The 23853-nt window shown below is 52.5% G+C and overlaps 1 protein-coding gene across 3 annotated transcripts in view; it reads right to left on the bottom strand.

The window, feature by feature from the left end:
• Positions 1-23853, bottom strand: part of tnip1 (TNFAIP3 interacting protein 1) — a 136926-nt gene that overhangs the window by 31624 nt on the left and 81449 nt on the right. For all 3 annotated transcript variants that reach the window (XM_059990665.1, XM_059990664.1, XM_059990666.1), the window contains exons 9-11: positions 19644-19733; positions 18799-18864; positions 14241-14372 (exon numbers count right to left, since the gene is read on the bottom strand). In XM_059990665.1, the coding sequence (XP_059846648.1) occupies positions 14241-14372; positions 18799-18864; positions 19644-19733 (288 nt within the window). The remainder of the gene's footprint in view (positions 1-14240; positions 14373-18798; positions 18865-19643; positions 19734-23853) is intronic.

The following is a 23853-nucleotide window of genomic DNA, read 5'->3' as shown; positions in this document are numbered from 1 at the left end:
ATGTTCCTGTGCTTTGTGTGGGAGAGGGGATTGGGGGGGGTCGATGTTCCTGTGTTTTGTGTGGGAGTGAGGGATTGGAGGGGTCAATGTTCCTGTGTTTTGTGTGGGAGGGGGGGATGGGGGGGGTCAATGTTCCTGTGTTTTGAGTGGGAGAGGGGGATTGGGGGGGTCAATGTTCCTGTGTTTTGAGTGGGAGTGAGGGATTGGGGGGGTCAATGTTCCTGTGTTTTGAATGGGAGAGGGGGATTGGGGGGGGGGTCGATGTTCCTGTGTTTTGTGTGGGAGAGGGGGATTGGGGGGGGTCAATGTTCCTGTGTATTGTGTGGGAGTGAGGGATTGGGGGGGGTCAATGTTCCTGTGTATTGTGTGGGAGTTAGGGATTGGGGGGGGGTCAATGTTCCTGTGTTTTGTGTGGGAGTGAGGGGGATTGGGCGGGTCAATGTTCTTGTGTTTTCTGTGGGAGTGAGGGATTGGGGGGGTGGGTCAATGTTCTTGTGTTTTGAGTGGGAGTGAGGGATTGAGGGGGTCAATGTTCCTGTGTTTTGAGTGGGAGAGAGGGATTGGGGGGGGTCAATGTTCCTGTGTTTTGTGTGGGAGTGAGGGATTGGGGGGGCGGGTCAATGTTCCTGTGTTTTGTGTGGGAGTGAGGGATTGGGTGGGTCAATGTTCCTGTGTTTTGTGTGGGAGAGGGGGATGGGGGGGGTCAATGTTCCTGTGTTTTGAGTGGGAGAGGGGGATTGGGGGTTCAATGTTCCTGTGTTTTGAGTGGGAGTGAGGGATTGGGGGGGTCAATGTTCCTGTGTTTTGAGTGGGAGAGGGGGATTGTGGGGGGGTCAATGTTCCTGTGTTTTGTGTGGGAGAGGGGGATTGGGGGGGTCAATGTTCCTGTGCTTTGTGTGGGAGAGGGGGATTGGGGGGGGTCGATGTTCCTGTGTTTTGTGTGGGAGAGGGGGATTGGGGGGGTCAATGTTCTTGTGTTTTGAGTGGGAGAGGGGGATTGGGGGGGGTCGATGTTCCTGTGTTTTGAGTGGGAGAGGGGGATTGGGGGGGTCAATGTTCTTGTGTTTTCAGTGGGAGAGGGGGATTGTGGGGGGTCGATGTTCCTGTGTTTTGTGTGGGAGAGGGGGATTGGGGGGGTCAATGTTCCTGTGTTTTGAGTGGGAGTGAGGGATTGGGGGTGTCAATATTCCTGTGCTTTGTGTGGGAGAGGGGGATTGGGGGGGTCAATGTTCCTGTGTTTTGAGTGGGAGAGGGGGATTGGGGGGGGTCAATGTTCCTGTGTTTTGAGTGGGAGAGGGGGATTGGGGGGGTCGATGTTCCTGTGTTTTGTGTGGGAGAGGGGGATGGGGGGGGTCAATGTTCCTGTGTTTTGAGTGGGAGAGGGGGATTGGGGGGGTCAATGTTCCTGTGTTTTGAGTGGGTGTGAGGGATTGGGGGGGTCAATGTTCCTGTGTTTTGAGTGGGAGAGGGGGATTGGGGGGGGTCGATGTTCCTGTGTTTTGTGTGGGAGAGGGGGATTGGGGGGGTCAATGTTCCTGTGCTTTGTGTGGGAGAGGGGGATTGGGGGGGGTCGATGTTCCTGTGTTTTGTGTGGGAGAGGGGGATTGGGGGGGTCAATGTTCTTGTGTTTTGAGTGGGAGAGGGGGATTGGGGGGGGTCGATGTTCCTGTGTTTTGTGTGGGAGAGGGGGATGGGGGGGGTCGATGTTCCTGTGTTTTGTGTGGGAGAGGGGGATTGTGGGGGGTCGATGTTCCTGTGTTTTGTGTGGGAGTGAGGGATTGGGGGGGTCAATGTTCCTGTGTTTTGTGTGGGAGTGAGGGATTGGGGGGGGTCAATGTTCCTGTGTTTTGTGTGGGAGAGGTGGATTGGGGGGGGTCAATGTTCCTGTGTTTTGAGTGGGAGAGGGGGATTGGGGGGGGGTCGATGTTCCTGTGTTTTGTGTGGGAGAGGGGGATTGGGGGGGTCAATGTTCCTGTGCTTTGTGTGGGAGAGGGGGATTGGGGGGGGTCGATGTTCCTGTGTTTTGTGTGGGAGTGAGGGATTGGAGGGGTCAATGTTCCTGTGTTTTGTGTGGGAGGGGGGGATGGGGGGGGTCAATGTTCCTGTGTTTTGAGTGGGAGAGGGGGATTGGGGGGGTCAATGTTCCTGTGTTTTGAGTGGGAGTGAGGGATTGGGGGGGTCAATGTTCCTGTGTTTTGAATGGGAGAGGGGGATTGGGGGGGGGGGTCGATGTTCCTGTGTTTTGTGTGGGAGAGGGGGATTGGGGGGGGGTCAATGTTCCTGTGTATTGTGTGGGAGTGAGGGATTGGGGGGGGTCAATGTTCCTGTGTATTGTGTGGGAGTTAGGGATTGGGGGGGGGTCAATGTTCCTGTGTTTTGTGTGGGAGTGAGGGGGATTGGGCGGGTCAATGTTCTTGTGTTTTCTGTGGGAGTGAGGGATTGGGGGGGCGGGTCAATGTTCTTGTGTTTTGAGTGGGAGTGAGGGATTGAGGGGGTCAATGTTCCTGTGTTTTGAGTGGGAGAGAGGGATTGGGGGGGGTCAATGTTCCTGTGTTTTGTGTGGGAGTGAGGGATTGGGGGGGCGGGTCAATGTTCCTGTGTTTTGTGTGGGAGTGAGGGATTGGGTGGGTCAATGTTCCTGTGTTTTGTGTGGGAGAGGGGGATGGGGGGGGGTCAATGTTCCTGTGTTTTGAGTGGGAGAGGGGGATTGGGGGTTCAATGTTCCTGTGTTTTGAGTGGGAGTGAGGGATTGGGGGGGTCAATGTTCCTGTGTTTTGAGTGGGAGAGGGGGATTGTGGGGGGGTCAATGTTCCTGTGTTTTGTGTGGGAGAGGGGGATTGGGGGGGGTCAATGTTCCTGTGCTTTGTGTGGGAGAGGGGGATTGGGGGGGGTCGATGTTCCTGTGTTTTGTGTGGGAGAGGGGGATTGGGGGGGTCAATGTTCTTGTGTTTTGAGTGGGAGAGGGGGATTGGGGGGGGTCGATGTTCCTGTGTTTTGTGTGGGAGAGGGGGATGGGGGGGGTCAATGTTCCTGTGTTTTGAGTGGGAGAGGGGGATTGGGGGGGTCAATGTTCCTGTGTTTTGAGTGGGAGTGAGGGATTGGGGGGGTTAATGTTCCTGTGTTTTGTGTGGGAGTGAGTGATTGGGGGTGCGGGTCAATGTTCTTGTGTTTTGAGTGGGAGTGAGGGATTGGGGGGGTCAATGTTCCTGTGTTTTGTGTGGGAGAGGGGGATTGGGGGGGTCAATGTTCTTGTGTTTTCAGTGGGAGAGGGGGATTGTGGGGGGTCGATGTTCCTGTGTTTTGTGTGGGAGAGGGGGATTGGGGGGGTCAATGTTCCTGTGTTTTGAGTGGGAGTGAGGGATTGGGGGGGTCAATATTCCTGTGCTTTGTGTGGGAGAGGGGGATTGGGGGGGTCAATGTTCCTGTGTTTTGAGTGGGAGAGGGGGATTGGGGGGGGTCAATGTTCCTGTGTTTTGAGTGGGAGTGAGGGATTGGGGGGGTCAATGTTCCTGTGTTTTGTGTGGGAGAGGGGGATTGGGGGGGGTCAATGTTCCTGTGTTTTGAGTGGGAGTGAGGGATTGGGGGGGTCAATGTTCCTGTGTTTTGTGTGGGAGAGGGGGATTGGGGGGGGTCAATGTTCCTGTGTTTTGTGTGGGAGAGGGGGATTGGGGGGGGGTCAATGTTCCTGTGTTTTGAGTGGGAGAGGGGGATTGGGGGGGGTCAATGTTCCTGTGTTTTGTGTGGGAGAGGGGGATTGGGGGGGGGTCAATGTTCCTGTGTTTTGAGTGGGAGAGGGGGATTGGGGGGGGTCAATGTTCCTGTGTTTTGTGTGGGAGTGAGGGATTGGGGGGGTCAATGTTCCTGTGCTTTGAGTGGGAGAGGGGGATGGGGGGGGGTCAATGTTCCTGTGTTTTGAGTGGGAGAGGGGGATTGGGGGGGGTCAATGTTCCTGTGTTTTGTGTGGGAGAGGGGGATTGGGGGGGTCAAAGTTCCTGTGTTTTGTGTGGGAGAGGGGGATTGGGGGGGTCAAAGTTCCTGTGTTTTGTGTGGGAGTGAGGGATTGGGGGGGTCAATGTTCCTGTGTTTTGAGTGGGAGAGGGGGATTGGGGGGGGGTCAATGTTCCTGTGTTTTGAGTGGGAGTGAGGGATTGGGGGGGTCAATGTTCCTGTGTTTTGTGTGGGAGAGGGGGATGGGGGGGGTCAATGTTCCTGTGTTTTGAGTGGGAGAGGGGGATTGGGGGGGTCAATGTTCCTGTGTTTTGAGTGGGTGTGAGGGATTGGGGGGGTCAATGTTCCTGTGTTTTGAGTGGGAGAGGGGGATTGGGGGGGGGTCGATGTTCCTGTGTTTTGTGTGGGAGAGGGGGATTGGGGGGGTCAATGTTCCTGTGCTTTGTGTGGGAGAGGGGGATTGGGGGGGGTCGATGTTCCTGTGTTTTGTGTGGGAGAGGGGGATTGGGGGGGTCAATGTTCTTGTGTTTTGAGTGGGAGAGGGGGATTGGGGGGGGGTCGATGTTCCTGTGTTTTGTGTGGGAGAGGGGGATGGGGGGGGTCAATGTTCCTGTGTTTTGAGTGGGAGAGGGGGATTGGGGGGGTCGATGTTCCTGTGTTTTGTGTGGGAGAGGGGGATTGGGGGGGTCAATGTTCCTGTGCTTTGTGTGGGAGAGGGGGATTGGGGGGGTCAATGTTCTTGTGTTTTCAGTGGGAGAGGGGGATTGTGGGGGGTCGATGTTCCTGTGTTTTGTGTGGGAGTGAGGGATTGGGGGGGTCAATGTTCCTGTGTTTTGTGTGGGAGTGAGGGATTGGGGGGGGTCAATGTTCCTGTGTTTTGTGTGGGAGAGGGGGATTGGGGGGGGTCAATGTTCCTGTGTTTTGAGTGGGAGAGGGGGATTGGGGGGGGGTCGATGTTCCTGTGTTTTGTGTGGGAGAGGGGGATTGGGGGGGTCAATGTTCCTGTGCTTTGTGTGGGAGAGGGGGATTGGGGGGGGTCGATGTTCCTGTGTTTTGTGTGGGAGTTAGGGATTGGGGGAGGGTCAATGTTCCTGTGTTTTGTGTGGGAGTGAGGGATTGGGGGGGTCAATGTTCCTGTGTTTTGTGTGGGAGAGGGGGATTGGTGGGGGTCAATGTTCTTGTGTTTTCAGTGGGAGAGGGGGATTGTGGGGGGTCGATGTTCCTGTGTTTTGTGTGGGAGAGGGGGATTGGGGGGGTCAATGTTCCTGTGTTTTGAGTGGGAGTGAGGGATTGGGGGTGTCAATATTCCTGTGCTTTGTGTGGGAGAGGGGGATTGGGGGGGTCAATGTTCCTGTGTTTTGAGTGGGAGAGGGGGATTGGGGGGGTCGATGTTCCTGTGTTTTGTGTGGGAGAGGGGGATGGGGGGGGTCAATGTTCCTGTGTTTTGAGTGGGAGAGGGGGATTGGGGGGGTCAATGTTCCTGTGTTTTGAGTGGGAGTGAGGGATTGGGGGGGTTAATGTTCCTGTGTTTTGTGTGGGAGTGAGTGATTGGGGGTGCGGGTCAATGTTCTTGTGTTTTGAGTGGGAGTGAGGGATTGGGGGGGTCAATGTTCCTGTGTTTTGTGTGGGAGAGGGGGATTGGGGGGGTCAATGTTCTTGTGTTTTCAGTGGGAGAGGGGGATTGTGGGGGGTCGATGTTCCTGTGTTTTGTGTGGGAGAGGGGGATTGGGGGGGTCAATGTTCCTGTGTTTTGAGTGGGAGTGAGGGATTGGGGGGGTCAATATTCCTGTGCTTTGTGTGGGAGAGGGGGATTGGGGGGGTCAATGTTCCTGTGTTTTGAGTGGGAGAGGGGGATTGGGGGGGGTCAATGTTCCTGTGTTTTGAGTGGGAGTGAGGGATTGGGGGGGTCAATGTTCCTGTGTTTTGTGTGGGAGAGGGGGATTGGGGGGGGTCAATGTTCCTGTGTTTTGAGTGGGAGTGAGGGATTGGGGGGGTCAATGTTCCTGTGTTTTGTGTGGGAGAGGGGGATTGGGGGGGGTCAATGTTCCTGTGTTTTGTGTGGGAGAGGGGGATTGGGGGGGGTCAATGTTCCTGTGTTTTGAGTGGGAGAGGGGGATTGGGGGGGGTCAATGTTCCTGTGTTTTGTGTGGGAGAGGGGGATTGGGGGGGGTCAATGTTCCTGTGTTTTGAGTGGGAGAGGGGGATTGGGGGGGGTCAATGTTCCTGTGTTTTGTGTGGGAGTGAGGGATTGGGGGGGTCAATGTTCCTGTGTTTTGAGTGGGAGAGGGGGATGGGGGGGGGTCAATGTTCCTGTGTTTTGAGTGGGAGAGGGGGATTGGGGGGGGTCAATGTTCCTGTGTTTTGTGTGGGAGAGGGGGATTGGGGGGGTCAAAGTTCCTGTGTTTTGTGTGGGAGAGGGGGATTGGGGGGGTCAAAGTTCCTGTGTTTTGTGTGGGAGTGAGGGATTGGGGGGGTCAATGTTCCTGTGTTTTGAGTGGGAGAGGGGGATTGGGGGGGGGTCAATGTTCCTGTGTTTTGAGTGGGAGTGAGGGATTGGGGGGGTCAATGTTCCTGTGTTTTGTGTGGGAGAGGGGGATGGGGGGGGTCAATGTTCCTGTGTTTTGAGTGGGAGAGGGGGATTGGGGGGGTCAATGTTCCTGTGTTTTGAGTGGGTGTGAGGGATTGGGGGGGTCAATGTTCCTGTGTTTTGAGTGGGAGAGGGGGATTGGGGGGGGGTCGATGTTCCTGTGTTTTGTGTGGGAGAGGGGGATTGGGGGGGTCAATGTTCCTGTGCTTTGTGTGGGAGAGGGGGATTGGGGGGGGTCGATGTTCCTGTGTTTTGTGTGGGAGAGGGGGATTGGGGGGGTCAATGTTCTTGTGTTTTGAGTGGGAGAGGGGGATTGGGGGGGGTCGATGTTCCTGTGTTTTGTGTGGGAGAGGGGGATGGGGGGGGTCAATGTTCCTGTGTTTTGAGTGGGAGAGGGGGATTGGGGGGGTCGATGTTCCTGTGTTTTGTGTGGGAGAGGGGGATTGGGGGTGTCAATGTTCCTGTGCTTTGTGTGGGAGAGGGGGATTGGGGGGGTCAATGTTCTTGTGTTTTCAGTGGGAGAGGGGGATTGTGGGGGGTCGATGTTCCTGTGTTTTGTGTGGGAGTGAGGGATTGGGGGGGTCAATGTTCCTGTGTTTTGTGTGGGAGTGAGGGATTGGGGGGGGTCAATGTTACTGTGTTTTGTGTGGGAGAGGGGGATTGGGGGGGGTCAATGTTCCTGTGTTTTGAGTGGGAGAGGGGGATTGGGGGGGGGTCGATGTTCCTGTGTTTTGTGTGGGAGAGGGGGATTGGGGGGGTCAATGTTCCTGTGCTTTGTGTGGGAGAGGGGGATTGGGGGGGGTCGATGTTCCTGTGTTTTGTGTGGGAGTTAGGGATTGGGGGAGGGTCAATGTTCCTGTGTTTTGTGTGGGAGTGAGGGATTGGGGGGGGTCAATGTTCCTGTGTTTTGTGTGGGAGAGGGGGATTGGGGGGGGTCAATGTTCTTGTGTTTTCAGTGGGAGAGGGGGATTGTGGGGGGTCGATGTTCCTGTGTTTTGTGTGGGAGAGGGGGATTGGGGGGGTCAATGTTCCTGTGTTTTGAGTGGGAGTGAGGGATTGGGGGTGTCAATATTCCTGTGCTTTGTGTGGGAGAGGGGGATTGGGGGGGTCAATGTTCCTGTGTTTTGAGTGGGAGAGGGGGATTGGGGGGGGTCAATGTTCCTGTGTTTTGAGTGGGAGTGAGGGATTGGGGGGGTCAATGTTCCTGTGTTTTGTGTGGGAGAGGGGGATTGGGGGGGTCAATGTTCCTGTGTTTTGAGTGGGAGTGAGGGATTGGGGGGGTCAATGTTCCTGTGTTTTGTGTGGGAGAGGGGGATTGGGGGGGTCAATGTTCCTGTGTTTTGTGTGGGAGAGGGGGATTGGGGGGGGTCAATGTTCCTGTGTTTTGAGTGGGAGAGGGGGATTGGGGGGGGTCAATGTTCCTGTGTTTTGTGTGGGAGAGGGGGATTGGGGGGGGTCAATGTTCCTGTGTTTTGAGTGGGAGAGGGGGATTGGGGGGGGTCAATGTTCCTGTGTTTTGTGTGGGAGTGAGGGATTGGGGGGGTCAATGTTCCTGTGTTTTGAGTGGGAGAGGGGGATTGGCGGTGTCAATGTTCCTGTGTTTTGAGTGGGAGTGAGGGATTGGGGGGGTCAATGTTCCTGTGTTTTGAGTGGGAGGGATTGGGGGGGGGTCAATGTTCCTGTGTTTTGAGTGGGCGGGGGGATTGGGGGGGTCAATGTTCCTGTGTTTTGAGTAGGAGTGAGGGATTGGGGGGGGGTCAATGTTCCTGTGTTTTGAGTGGGAGTGAGGGATTGGGAGGGTCAATGTTCCTGTGTTTTGTGTGGGAGAGGGGGATGGGGGGGGTCAATGTTCCTGTGTTTTGTGTGGGAGTGAGGGATTGGGGGGGTCAATGTTCCTGTGTTTTGTGTGGGAGTGAGGGATTGGGGGGGTCAAAGTTCCTGTGTTTTGTGTGGGAGTGAGGGATTGGGGGGGGGTCAATGTTCTTGTGTTTTGTGTGGGAGTGAGGGATTGGGGGGGCGGGTCAATGTTCTTGTGTTTTGAGTGGGAGTGAGGGATTGGGGGGGGGGTCAATGTTCCTGTGTTTTGAGTGGGAGAGAGGGATTGGGGGGGTCAATGTTCCTGTGTTTTGTGTGGGAGTGAGGGATTGGGGGGGGTCAATGTTCTTGTGTTTTGTGTGGGAGTGAGGGATTGGGGGGGCGGGTAAATGTTCTTGTGTTTTGAGTGGGAGTGAGGGATTGGGGGGGGGGGTCAATGTTCCTGTGTTTTGAGTGGGAGAGAGGGATTGGGGGGGTCAATGTTCCTGTGTTTTGTGTGGGAGTGAGGGATTGGGGGGGCGGGTCAATGTTCTTGTGTTTTGAGTGGGAGTGAGGGATTGAGGGGGTCAATGTTCCTGTGCTTTGAGTGGGAGAGAGGGATTGGGGGGGGTTAATGTTCCTGTGTTTTGTGTGGGAGTGAGGGATTGGGGGTGTCAATGTTCCTGTGTATTGTGTGGGAGAGGGGGATGGGGGGGTCAATGTTCCTGTGTTTTGAGTGGGAGAGGGGGATTGGGAGGGGGTCAATGTTCCTGTGTTTTGAGTGGGAGTGAGGGATTGGGGGGGTCAATGTTCTTGTGTTTTGAGTGGGAGAGGGGGATTGGGGGGGGTCAATGTTCCTGTGTTTTGAGTGGGAGTGAGGGATTGGGGGGGGGTCAATGTTCCTGAGTTTTGTGTGGGAGAGGGGGATTGGGGGGGTCAATGTTCCTGTGTTTTGAGTGGGAGAGGGGGATTGGGGGGGTCAATGTTCCTGTGTTTTGAGTGGGAGAGGGGGATTGGGGGGGTCAATGTTCCTGTGTTTTGAGTGGGAGTGAGGGATTGGGGGGATCAATGTTCCTGTGTTTTGAGTGGGAGAGGGGGATGGGGGGGGTCAATGTTCCTGTGTTTTGTGTGAGAGTGAGGGATTGGGGGGGTCAATGTTCCTGTGTTTTGAGTGGGAGTGAGGGATTGGGGGGTTCAATGTTCCTGTGTTTTGTGTGGGAGTTAGGGATTGGGGGGGGGTCAATGTTCCTGTGTTTTGTGTGGGAATGAGGGATTGGGGGGTGGTCAATGTTCCTGTGTTTTGTGTGGGAGTGAGGGATTGGGGGGGGGTCAATGTTCCTGTGTTTTGTGTGGGAGAGGGGGATTGGGGGGGTCAATGTTCCTGTGTATTGTGTGGGAGTGAGGGATTGGGGGGGTCAATGTTCCTGTGTTTTGAGTGGAAGAGGGGGATTGGGGGGGGGTCAATGTTCCTGTGTTTTGTGTGGGAGTGAGGGATTGGGGGGGTCAATGTTCCTGTGTTTTGTGTGGGAGTGAGGGATTGGGGTGGTCAATGTTCCTGTGTTTTGAGTGGGAGAGGGGGATTGGGGGGGTCAATGTTCCTGTGTTTTGTGTGGGAGTGGGGGACTGGGGGATCAATGTTCCTGTGTTTTGAGTGGGAGAGGGGGATTGGGGGGGTCAATGTTCCTGTGTTTTGAGTGGGAGAGGGGGATTGGGGGGGTCAATGTTCCTGTGTTTTGTGTGGGAGTGGGGGATTGGGGGGGGTCAATGTTCCTGTGTTTTGAGTGGGAGAGGGGGATTGGGGGGGGTCAATGTTCCTGTGTTTTGAGTGGGAGAGGGGGATTGGGGGGGTCAATGTTCCTGTGTTTTGTGTGGGAGTGGGGGATTGGGGGGGGTCAATGTTCCTGTGTTTTGAGTGGGAGAGGGGGATGGGGGGGGTCAATGTTCCTGTGTTTTGAGTGGGAGAGGGGGATTGGGCGGGTCAATGTTCCTGTGTTTTGAGTGGGAGTGAGGGATTGGGGGGGTCAATGTTCCTGTGTTTTGTGTGGGAGTGGGGGATTGGGGCGGGTCAATGTTCCTGTGTTTTGAGTGGGAGGGGGGAATGGGGGGGGTCAATGTTCCTGTGTTTTGAGTGGGAGAGGGGGACTGGGGGGGGTCAATGTTCTTGTGTTTTGAGTGGGAGAGGGGGATTGGGGGGGTCAATGTTCCTGTGTTTTGAGTGGGAAAGAGGGATTGGGGGGGTCAATGTTCCTGTGTTTTGAGTGGGAGAGAGGGATTGGGGGGGTCAATGTTCCTGTGTTTTGAGTGGGAGTGAGGGATTGGGGGGGTCAATGTTCCTGTGTTTTGTGTGGGAGTGAGTGATTGGGGGTGCGGGTCAATGTTCTTGTGTTTTGAGTGGGAGAGGGGGATGGGGGGGTCAATGTTCCTGTGTTTTGAGTGGGAGAGGGGGATTGGCGGGGGGTCAATGTTCCTGTGTTTTGAGTGGGAGTGAGGGATTGGGGGGGTCAATGTTCTTGTGTTTTGTGTGGGAGAGGGGGATTGGGGGGGTCAATGTTCCTGTGTTTTATGTGGGAGAGGGGGATTGGGGGGGTCAATGTTCCTGTGTTTTGAGTGGGAGAGGGGGATTGGGGGGGTCAATGTTCCTGTGTTTTGAGTGGGAGTGAGGGATTGGGGGGGTCAATGTTCCTGTGTTTTGAGTGGGAGAGGGGGATGGGGGGGGGTCAATGTTCCTGTGTTTTGTGTGGGAGTGGGGGATTGGGGGGGGTCAATGTTCCTGTGTTTTGAGTGGGAGAGGGGGATTGGGGAGGGCTTGCGCAAGGGGAGGGGACTTGGGACTCAGTGTTGTGCGGGGTGAGGGGGTCTGTGTGCTTATGATTGGGATGCCGTTCTTTTGTGTGCTGGGGGGAGGCGGTGGTTTGATATTTCTCTCCATGTGACTCATGTTCTTCCTTTATTCCGCGGCTTTCTGGAAAAGATCAATCTCAGAGTTGTATATGGATACATACTCTGACAATAAATGAACCATTGAACTTGGCCCATCACTGAACTTCATATCCTGTTCTGAATATTTATTGTTGATTTACTAATTATTATTTCTTTCTTTTTGTATTTGCACAGCTTGTCTTCTGCACTTTGGTCGAATACAAAGTTGGTGCTGTCTCTCACTGATTGTGTTATGATTACACTCAGACCACCCCCCCCCCCAACATAGCACTGATTTGTTACAATGCAGTTATTCAATTCTTTACTGAAATCTTCGAAATTGACAAAAAATCATTCTAAACAGCTGGAACATCCCAAGAGGTCTGCTCTTCCAGTGAACATTCAATCAGCCAATGGGAGCGCTTCACATTCAGCCTGAGCCACTCACAGCCAATCAGGTACTAGTTCACGCTCTGCCTCCACCACCCCGCCCCCACCGTGTCTGAACGTTGTTGCTCCCTTGCTAACCTATTCCATCTTTTTCCCACCCACAATGTCTGGAAAACTGCCTGCAGTCTCCAGCAAGGGTAACGCATCGAAGATGTTCAGTGAGAGTGCACGCGACACGGCGCCTGGAAGCTGCTGAGCATCAGGTTGACGTTGCTGCCTCTTTGAAATCTGCAGTGTAAATTGATAATGGCCCAGACTGGAGCGAAGCAATCAGAGCTAATTTCAATGTGACCTCCTGCGACCGAGAGCAGCTTCGTGAGGGGAAACAAGAAAAGGCGTCAAATATCGACGCCTACTCGAAGAGGCCAAAGTTAGAGGACGATCCACAGCTGGTCCCTCTGTAGAGACGTAACCTCCACCCGGTTCCCTCCCCTCTGGGACGTAACCCCCACCCGGTTCCCTCCTCTCTGGGACGTAACCCCCACCCGGTTCCCTCCTCTCTGGGACGTAACCCCCACCCGGTTCCCTCCTCTCTGGGACGTAACCTCCACCCGGTTCCCTCCTCTCTGGGATGTAACCCCCACCCGGTTCCCTCCTCTCTGGGACGTAACCTCCACCCGGTTCCCTCCTCTCTGGGACGTAACCCCCACCCGGTTCCCTCCTCTCTGGGATGTAACCTCCACCCGGTTCCCTCCCCTCTGGGACGTAACCCCACCCGGTTCCCTCCTCTCTGGGACGTAACCCCCACCCGGTTCCCTCCTCTCTGGGATGTAACCCCCACCCGGTTCCCTCCTCTGGGACGTAACCCCCACCCGGTTCCCTCCTCTCTGGGACGTAACCTCCACCCGGTTCCCTCCTCTCTGGGACGTAACCTCCACCCGGTTCCCTCCTCTCTGGGACGTAACCCCCACCCGGTTCCCTCCTCTCTGGGATGTAACCCCCACCCGGTTCCCTCCTCTGGGACGTAACCCCCACCCGGTTCCCTCCTCTCTGGGACGTAACCTCCACCCGGTTCCCTCCTCTCTGGGATGTAACCTCCACCTGGTTCCCTCCCCTCTGGGACGTAACCCCCACCCGGTTCCCTCCCCTCTGGGACGTAACCCCCACCCGGTTCCCTCCTCTCTGGGACGTAACCCCCACCCGGTTCCCTCCCCTCTGGGACGTAACCCCCACCCGGTTCCCTCCCCTCTGGGATGTAACTCCCACCCGGTTCCCTCCTCTCTGGGACGTAACCCCCACCCGGTTCCCTCCTCTCTGGGACGTAACCCCCACCCGGTTCCCTCCTCTCTGGGACGTAACCTCCACCCGGTTCCCTCCTCTCTGGGATGTAACCTCCACCCGGTTCCCTCCTCTCTGGGATGTAACCCCCGCCCGGTTCCCTCCTCTCTGGGATGTAACCTCCACCCGGTTCCCTCCTCTCTGGGATGTAACCCCCACCCGGTTCCCTCCTCTCTGGGATGTAACCCCCGCCCGGTTCCCTCCTCTCTGGGGTGTAACCTCCACCCGGTTCCCTCCTCTCTGGGATGTAACCTCCACCCGGTTCCCTCCTCTCTGGGACGTAACCTCCACCCGGTTCCCTCCTCTCTGGGACGTAACCCCCACCAGGTTCCCTCCTCTCTGGGACGTAACCCCCACCCGGTTCCCTCCTCTCTGGGATGTAACCCCCACCCGGTTCCCTCCTCTCTGGGATGTAACCCCCACCCGGTTCCCTCCTCTCTGGGATGTAACCCCCACCCGGTTCCCTCCTCTCTGGGACGTAACCCCCACCCGGTTCCCTCCTGCTGCCACGTGTTGCTGCTCTGCGGATGTATGGGTTCGGCCTGTTTCTGTGTTTGCTACTCCGTGAACTACTGTGTGTATATAAAATAATATCATGCGTTTCCAGTTTGATTTTTTTTTTAAATCGGGCACGCATGTCCATTTATGTAATGTTATAATGACCTGGCATGGCTCTGATTTCCCTGTGTAAGCACTCCACACCAGCGTTAAGCGGTGTATTATTCTACAGGTTTACTGTGAGTGCCCACAAGAAAATGAATCTCAGGGTGGCATACAGTGACATCATGCACTTTTATAATACATTTCCTTTGAACTTTTGAACTGACTTGCTCAACCCTAACCTGACGTCAGCAAAGGAGCAGTGTGATTATGGGATTTTTTGCGGTGTAGTCTTTCTCGTCACAGTGTGAGCGACCCAAGGAGATGCCCTGTCCCGGGTGGCATCTCTACCTGTGATGCTGCTGATCCTGTACCCCACCATACCCGTGCACATGGCAATAAGCCCACCCTGACAACGATACCAACTCAATCGGCCGACAAGGAGTCGCGTGTAATCTTCACGATGCAAAACGCAGAGGCTGAGGAGTCCAGAGGGAGGCAGGGTAAGGGGGGGGGTGAAAAGATTAGAGGGTTAGAGGGCTTTGCGTGGGGGAGAAGACCAGAGGGTGTGGAGATGTTGAAGAGACCAGAGGGTGAGTGGGGGATAGGGGGGAGGGAGACCCAAGGGTGACGGGATGGGAGGTGGAACGTGCCGTGACTGTACCTCTCCATTATCGAGCTTGGATTTAGCCAACAGCAGCTTCCTGTCAAAGTCCCGTTGCCTCTCGTCACAGGCACTCTCCCTCTCGGTCAGCTCCCTCTGCGCCGAGGCCAGCCGCTGCCTCAGGTTCACGATCTGTGGCGAGACCAGAGTCAAGCTGGACAGCCCAGTAACACCAGCCCGCGCCGCGACCCGGCCAACAGAAGTCAGCCGATGCTCAGTTTAGAGCAGTGGGAAATGGTTCACTCGGAAGGCAGAATACAGGGTTAACGGCAGATTCTTAACAGTGTGGAGAAACAGAGGGAACCTGGGGTTCACCTCCATGGATCCCTTATAGTTGCCACACAAGTTGGTAGGGTTGTTAAGAAAGTGTATGCTGTTTGGCATTCATTAGTCAGGGATTGAGTTCAAGAGGCGTGAGGTAACGTTACAGCTCCATAAACCCTGGTGAGACCACACTTGGGAGTGTTGTGTTCAGTTCTGGTCACCTCATCATAGGAAGGATGTGGAAGCTTTCGACAGGATGCAGAGGAGATTCACCAGGATGCTGCCTGGATTAGAGAGAGTGCAGAGGAGATTCACCAGGATGCTGCCTGGATTAGAGAGGATGCAGAGGAGATTCACCAGGATGCTGCCTGGATTAGAGAGGGTGCAGAGGAGATTTACCAGGATGCTGCCTGGATTAGAGAGGGTGCAGAGGAGATTTACCAGGATGCTGCCTGGATTAGAGAGGGTGCAGAGGAGATTTACCAGGATGCTGCCTGGATTAGAGAGGGTGCAGAGGAGATTCACCAGGATGCTGCCTGGATTAGAGAGGGTGCAGAGGAGATTCACGAGGATACTGCCTGGATTAGAGAGGGTGCAGAGGAGATTTGGCAGGATGCTGCCTGGATTAGAGAGGGTGCAGAGGAGATTTACCAGGATGCTGCCTGGATTAGAGAGGGTGCAGAGGAGATTTACCAGGATGCTGCCTGGATTAGAGAGGGTGCAGAGGAGATTCACCAGGATGCTGCCTGGATTAGAGAGGGTGCAGAGGAGATTTACCAGGATGCTGCCTGGATTAGAGAGGGTGCAGAGGAGATTCACCAGGATGCTGCCTGGATTAGAGAGGGTGCAGAGGAGATTCACCAGGATGCTGCCTGGATTAGAGAGGGTGCAGAGGAGATTCACCAGGATGCTGCCTGGATTAGAGAGGGTGCAGAGGAGATTTACCAGGATGCTGCCTGGATTAGAGAGGGTGCAGAGGAGATTTACCAGGATGCTGTCTGGATTAGAGAGGGTGCAGAGGAGATTCACCAGGATGCTGCCTGGATTGGACAGCATGTCTTCTGAGGAGAGGTGAGTGAGGTTGGGCTTTTCTCTTTGGAGAGAAGGTGAATGAGAGGTGACTCGATAGAGGTGTACGAGATGATAGGAAGCTTAGATCAAGTGGACAGCCAGAGACTTTTTCCCAGGTTGGCAATGGCTGATACAAGGGGCATTATTTTAAGGTGTTTGGAGGAAAGTATAGGGGGATGTCAGAGGTAGGTTTTGACACAGAGACGGGTGGGTAAGTGGACCACCCTGCCGGGGTGGTGGCAGACACCGATACATTAGGGATGTTTAAGGGACGCTTAGCTGGGCAGATGGATGATAGAGAAATGGAGGGTTAGATTGATCTTGGAGTAGGTTAAAGGGTGAGGACCGAATGACCTGTACTGTCCTATCATCACCTTGTTTGGTGATGTGCACATTCTTCCAAGTGTCTCCAGTTTCACAGAACAATACAGGATCCTTAAGGTTGTCATAGCCAGGGGAGGTAGTGGGGATATGTTCCCACTATATGTTAAATGCTTCCAATCCTGTGCATCTCAAACAGCCTCTGACAACCAGGCCCAGCTCCTGGCCGTCACGTGTGGCTCAGCTACTAAGCCCGGTGGAACCGATTCTACTGACGGGGATGGAGCAAAAGCGAGTTAGTGGTGCCTTAAAACCAGTCATTTTGGGCAGATCAGGCTAGTCAGCCATGGTCGGCAGCTCACCTCGGAGAAGGAAACCTCTGATCTCAAACCTCCACTGCTTTGTGGCTACACCCACTCATGGGGAAGGCTTCCGGAGTAAATGGCGAGGGAAAAATCCGGAGCGGGCAGCCTTACATTGAGTTCAACGCTAAGTGGCATTTCTGCTGTTACAGTGACTTTCAGGTTTAGCTCATTTACATTTAGCAAATGTTCTTGGCTACTAGTCTTCTGCTCCTTGAAAATGTATAGTGGATTCAATCTGGAACAAGACACTCCTAAAAAAGCTGTGAATCCCAGTCCAGATGATGCTGGCGTCAGAATCAGAAGGCGTGAAGTTTGTATCAAAAGAAAGCACTGTATATACTTTTCAACTTCTCCCTGCTACGGGCAGAAGTTCCCACTTGCTTCAAAAAGGCAACAATTGTACCAGTGCCTAAGAAGAATAATGTGAGTTACCTTAATGACTATCGCCCGGTAGCACTCACATCTACAATGATGAAATGCTTTGAGAGGTCGGTCATGACCAGACTGAACTCCTGCCTCAACAAGGACCTGGACCCATTGCAATTTGCCTATCGCCACAAAAGGTCAACAGCAGACACAATCTTAATGGCTCTCCACACGGCTTCAGACCACCTAGACAACACAAACACCTACGTCAGGATGCTGTTCGACTATAGCTCAGCAATTAATATCATTATTCCCACAATCCTGATTGAGAAGTTGCAGAACCTGGGCATTTGTACCTCCCTCTGCAATTGGATCCTCAACTTCCTAACTGGAAGACCACAGTCTGTGCGGATTGGTGATAACATATCCTCTTCGCTGATGATCAACACTGGTGCACCTCAGGGGTGTGTGATTAGCCCACTGCTCTACTGTCTATATACACATGACTGTGTGGCTAGGCATAGCTCAAATACCATCTACAAATTTGCTGACGATACAACCGTTGTTGTTAGAATCTCAGGTGGTGACAAGAGGGCATACAGGAGTGAGATATGCCAACTAGTGGAGTGGTGCCGCAGCAACAACCTGGCACTCAACGTCAGTAAGATGAAAGAGCTGATTGTGGACTTCAGGAAGGGTAAGATGAAGGAACACATACCAATCCTCATAGAGGGATCAGAAGTGGAGAGAGTGAGCAGTTTCAGGTTCCTGGGTGTCAAGATCTCTGAGGATCTAACCTGGTCCCAACATATCGATGCAGTTATAAAGAAGGCAAGAGAGAGGCTATACTTCATTAGGAGTTTGAAGCGATTTGGCATGCCAACAAATACGCTCAAGAACTTCTATAGTTGTACCGCGGAGAGCATTCTGACAGGCTGCATCACTGTCTGGAATGGAGGGGCTACTGCACAGGACTGAAAGAAGCTGCAGAAGGTTTTAAATCTAGTCAGCTCCATCTTGGGAACTAGCCTACAAAGTACCCAGGACATCTTTAGGGAGCAGTGTCTCAGAAAGGCAGCGTCCATTATTAAAGACCTCCAGCAGCCAGGGCATGCCCTTTTCTCACTGTTACCATCAGGTAGGAGGTACAGAAGCCTGAAGGCACACACTCAGCGATTCAGGAACAGCTTCTTCCCCTCTGCCATCTGATTCCTAAATGGACATTGAAGCTTTGGACACTACCTCACTTTTTTAATATACAGTATTTCAGTTTTTGCACATTAAAAAAAAATCTATTCAATATACAGAATTGATTTACTTGTTTATTTATTATGTTTTATTTTATTTATTATTTCTCTCTCTGCTAGATTATGTACTGCATTGAACTGCTGCTGCTAAGTTAACAAATTTCACGGCATATGCCTGTGATAATAAACCAGATTCTGATTCCTTTGTGTTTAGCACATAAATATCGAGCCACCGAAAGAGTCTCCGTATGATGCCTGCTGTGTCTTGCTTTGTTGAATAAAGAAGCTGCTTTGTATCTACCAGTAATTTTCTCCAGCGATTTCATTCACACAACACCTGCAATCCCACTGGTGGCAAACTATATCGGTCTCTGTCGTTCCTTTGGGTTCATTGGCAGCGAGGAGAGGGGAGCTCTCCATATCCTACTGTCCAGACAGGTAGACAGTTGGGATCCATGGCCAAGCCTGATCAACGGAGAACCTCAAAGAACATTACAGTACAGTACAGGGCCTTCATCATGCCGACATTTTAACCGTCTCTAAGATCAATCTGACCCTTCCCTCCCACATCACCCTCCATCTTTCTAGCATCCATGTGCTCAATCTCCTGACTAGTAAAGGCCAACACACCATTCAGCATCTTAACCACCCTATCAGCCTGACGGGAGTGTGGGAGAAGACGAAGGGATGTAACGAGTGGCTGGTGTTTGGCATAAGAATGTAAGAAATAGGAGCAGGAGTCGGCCATCCGGCCTGTCAAGCCTGCTTTGCCATTCAATAAGATCATGGCTGATCTGGCCATGGACTCATCTCCACAGCATGGGTTCTGCAGGCTACAGGGCCTGTCCTCCCCACTCCAGGCCGTTTCTCAGCTCACCCCACACCATCATTTGGCCCACATGACGCTGCCGGGCTTGAGTTTACCTTCTGTTCATACAGATGTTTCATTCCCCGGAACTGCAGATCCCACTGTTTATTCACGTCCAACAGCTGGAGACAGAAAACACAACATTATTACAGCTCGCAAAACATGCCCGTTTGCATCGCTGAAGATAGGCCATGCACCTTCCACTCTTAACCCATGACCTCCAGTTGTAGTCTCAACCAACCTCAGTGGAAAAAACCTGATTGCATTTACTCTATCTGTACCTCTCACAATTTTACAATACCTCGATTGCAGAAGGCAATCGCTCAGCCTCCTAGGGGAGGAAATGAAGTCCTAACTCAAGCGCTCCAATCCTGGTGATATATTTGTGAAATTTTTCTGTACCCTCTCCACCTTAATGACTCCCTTCCTATAGCTGGGCAACCAGAATCAGACATGGTACTTTATGGGCCATTCTCCTCTCCTATCAGATTCCTCTTTCTTCAACATTTTCCACATATCACCTCCCAGCTTCTTACTTCACCCCACCCCCCCACCTGTCTTGACCTATTGCCTTCTTGCTTGTTGTCAGTTCCCTCTCCCATTTTTTTATTCTGGCAACTTCCTCCTTCCTGTCCAAACCTGATAAAGGGCTTCTGCCCAAAATGTTGCCTGTTCATTCCTCTCCATAGATGCTGCCTGACCTGCTGAGTTCCTCCAGCATTTTGTGTGTGTTACAGTTCTCCAAGTTGAGTCTCACCAACGTCTTGCCCAGTTGAAGGTTATGCCTCAGTTACTGTACTCTTCGCCTTGACCAATGAAGTAATGGGTGGGTGGGTGGAATAAAGGGAGCACGTTCACCCCCTTCCATGCCATGGGTAAGTCTCCATTTCCCAGCACTTGCCTCTTTCCTTTGTACTTCCAACGCTGCCACTTTCTTCTCCAAGATCTCCATTGAATTTCTGTCAGGTGGCCGCTCTCCTGCTTTGGCATTCTGGGGGGAAAGTACAACCCAGTTAGATTTACATAGAACATGTGTCATGGAACAGAACAGGCCCTTTGGCCCACAATGCTGTACTGACCTTTTAATCTTCTCCATGATCACTCAAACCCTTCCCCCCCGCACTGCCCTTCGTTTTCCTTCACCCCTGTTCAAAGTACGTACACTTCAGCAACCTAGAGATTCATTTTCTTGCGGGCGTTCATAGCAAATACAAAAAACTCAATAGAATCAACGGAAAGCCACACACAAGATGGACAAACACCTCAAAAGACAGCAAACTGCAAACAGAAAAAGAAAAAAATCTGCAATAGTAAATAAATAAGCAATAAATATCAAGAACACAAGATGAAAAGCCCTTGAAAGTGAGTCCATGGGTTGTGGGAACAGTTCAGTGATGAGGTGAGTTGAGTTATCCCCTCTAGTTCTCCGTGCCTGTCTAAGAGACTCTCAAAAGTCCCTAATATACTTGTTTCATTACATCGGGTTGATTGCTGTTGACATCACCCTTCCCTTTTGTCCATGGTCTTCTGCCCTCTCCTATCAGATTCCCCCCTTCTCCAGTCCTTTATCTCTTTCACCTATCAACTTCCCAGCTCTGTACTTCACCCTTCCCTCACCTACCACCTTGTATTTCTTCCTCCCCTGCCCTCGCATTCTCATCTTTTTTTTTCCAGCCCTGAAAACACTGTACGTTTCCATGGATGCTGCCTGACCCGCTGAGTTCCTCCAGCATTCTCTGTGTGTGTTGCTAACTGCAGCCTCACCTGTGCCCGGTAGAGCTGCAGCATAACCTCCCTGCTCTTAAATACAACCCCTCTAGCAATGAAGGCCTTCGTGATAGCCTGCTGCTCCTGCAAACGAGCCTCGTGTGTTTCACGCACAAGCACTCCCAAGTCTCTCTGAACCACAGCATGCTCTCGTCTTCACCGATGCAGAAACATTAGTGTTGGAAATGGCTAAAGGTTGCCGTTCCCAGGAATCTACATTTCAGTGCCTGGCTTAGCTGAAAATGATGCTTGTTTGCTAAGCAAATTCTGTAGGTGCATTGTGTGGAGGAATCGTCCCGAGACTGTAAACAGAACAATCGGGCTCAGGAGAATTAGTTCTGCCTGACAGGATGCCAGCATCTGGCAGCTTCCATGAACACTGTTCACAATGTCAGATCACTGTCTGTGCACATGAGACGGCATCGGTGAACAACCTCCCTCTGCAGGCTGGGTTGGGAATGGATACATCAGCAAGCTTCTCCGGCAGGAAGAGGCAAACAGACAAACACAAGGGATTCTGCAGATGCTGGAAACCCAGAGTAACACACAAAATGCCGGAGGAACTCAACATCTACGGAAATGAATAAACAGCCAACATTTTTAGCCGAGACCCTTCATCTTATATATTTCCCTTTGGAGCCAAATTTTGTATTCAAAAGTTGTTCTTTAGCGGCGCATTTCTCACGGGCACATCAGATCAGACAGTGAAATGTGTCACTTAGGGGAACATGGGAGTGCCGCCATGCTCCCCACACCAATGTAGCGTGCCCACAACTTACTAACCCTAACCCAATCATCTATGGAATGTGAGAGGGAACTGGGACACCCAGCAGCATTTAAGAGTCATTTAGGTAGGCATGTTAACTGCAGAGAATGGAGGGATACGAATATTGTGTGGGTAGAAGGGAGTAGATTAATTAGATGTCACTATCTTGATTAGTCTTACACAACATTGTAGGCTGAAAGGCCTGTTCTTGTGCCGTGCTGTTGTACGGTTCAAGAACATGGCTCATTCCCACCTTCCCAGGGGGAATAAATGCGGGTCTCACTGGCAACATAGAGATCCTACCAGCGAAAACTAAACCACATACACCGACAGAGAAAATGCTGAAGGAACTCTGCAAGTCATTCTTCTGACTTCCAGTGAGATTAGTCCTAGGCGACTCAGTCTCTCCTCATAGATAACCCCATAGCATTCAGGACAAAAGACCATAAGACATAGGAGCAGAATTAGGCCAAATGGCCCAGCGAGTCTACTCTACCATTCAATCATGGCTGATCCTTTTATTTCTCCTCCTCGACCCCAGTCTTCAAGAAACGATGAGTCAAAAACAAGGCGTTCATCATTAAGGACCTCCATCACTAGAGTTGTGCCCTCTCTTATGCTACCATGAGGAAGGAGGTACAGGACCCTGAAGGTGTGAGACTGTTCGTCTTGTCTCCAACAGTATAACAGTACTCTCTACTGTAGCTCATTTTGTAGCTCCGCATTTCTAGGACTGCTGCTGCCGATGCATGTATCAGATTATCGGTCACAGATTTATTGGAGGTCACAATTGTGAGTTGGGCTTCATTGGCTACTTCAAATAAGCTGTCTGTTGGAATTTATCACTTTGTGGGGAGCTGAGTTCATTGACTGGCAGTCGCCAGTTTAGCTGTGACTCTCTCTCTGATTGCAGCAGCCAGTGTCGATGTGCCCCGAGGTGAGGACCGAACTTACATCTCCTGTGATACTATTATCTTCGTGCCATCTGTGATTTGTGGAGGTGTGATTTGAACTCGCGTTTCCCGATCCGATCGGTTCGGCGATGATGTTGCAGTGGTGCGTTGTGATGGTATGTCTTCCAATGCAAGATGCGATAGCAATCCTCTGTTGACAACGTTTGATCGCTGGGTCACCAGTTGTTTTTCTGTGAGTGTGAACGGCGGTCCTTGTGGTTGTCAGAGTCCCACATGTGCTTGGAAGCCAAGATGAAAACCACAGGGACATCGGTCAGCAGACTAACTAAGCTGCAGAAGAGTGGGAAGACCGAAGATTCATATTGGCTGCTAAGGAAGTACAGAGGTATGTCCATAGCCGAAGCCCTGAGAACTGCCAAACGACAGTTAACAGCTCTGGCCACCAGACTACAGAGGTACACTAAGGACGCAGAGGTCACGCAGATAAATGCACTCTTCTCCAAAGAACAAGGAAAAGCATTCACACAATTCCAGAACAACAACACGCCAGTACATGAACCAACCAAAACAGCAACTGAGGAGTACGGGAAGAGTATTTGGGAGAGAGAAGCATCACAAAACACCAGTGCCCAATGGCTGAAAGACCTACAAGCAAGCCTCTGGGATCTCTGAGGAAGAGCCAGACACCATCACAGCAGGAAATGTCCAGCAACAGGCCGCAAGTATGAAGAACTGGACATCACCAGGGTCAAACAACACACACAAAATGCTGGTGGAACGCAGCAGGCCAGGCAGCATCTATAGGGAGAAGTACAGTTGACATTTCGGGCCAAGACCCTTGGTCAGGACCAGGGTCAGACATGATCCACACCCACTGGATGGAAAAACTAACGGTATTACATACACAGCTGGCAGCTACATGAAGCAGGCTCACCGAGTGACTGGATAACTGAAGGAAGGACAGTACTCATAGTGAAAAATTCTCACAAAGGAGCAACACCATCAAACTACCAGCCTATAACCTGCCTGTCATATCATGGAAGCTTCTATCAGGCATCACAGCCACCAAGCTGAAGGAACATGTCTGTAAGTCCCTGAGCCCACTCATTGGTAATGGAACCAGAGATTACAAGCACCAATTCCTGATAAACAAAGCAGTCACACAAGGGCCTAATCCCAGGCAAACCAACGTAAGCACAGCCTGGATGGACGACAGAAAGCACACCACTCAATGCCCCACACATGGATCCTGGAATGTCTGTCTCCATACAAGGTCAACAAGACACTAGGGACCTTCATCAAGAATTCGATGGACCGTTGGAGGACAATGCTAGAAGCTAACTCAAAGCCGATAGCACAAGTAAGCTCATGAAGGCTGAAGGAGTCGAGTTACCTGAAAGCCTCATACCACATGTACAGGCCAGCTACAAATACCTGGAGATCCTGCAGATGCATTGGAGCCACAATGAGGACACAAGGAAGGCTGTAACATCCAAGTACCTCCAAAGAGTGAGACAACTTGTGAAAACCAGATCAGAGCCATCAACACATTCACCCTACCAGTCATCAGATACCTGGCTGCAAAAGGGTGCCGGCCAAGGAAAGAATTGGTAGCCACTGACATCAAGACCCAGAAACTATGAACAATACATGGAGGATTCCGT

The sequence above is a fragment of the Hypanus sabinus genome, chromosome 15 (genome assembly GCF_030144855.1).
Source record: "Hypanus sabinus isolate sHypSab1 chromosome 15, sHypSab1.hap1, whole genome shotgun sequence".
Taxonomy (NCBI): Eukaryota; Metazoa; Chordata; class Chondrichthyes; order Myliobatiformes; family Dasyatidae; genus Hypanus; species Hypanus sabinus.
The sequence above is the reverse complement of the archived record's forward strand: the minus strand, read 5'-3'. Positions and strand labels throughout refer to the sequence as shown.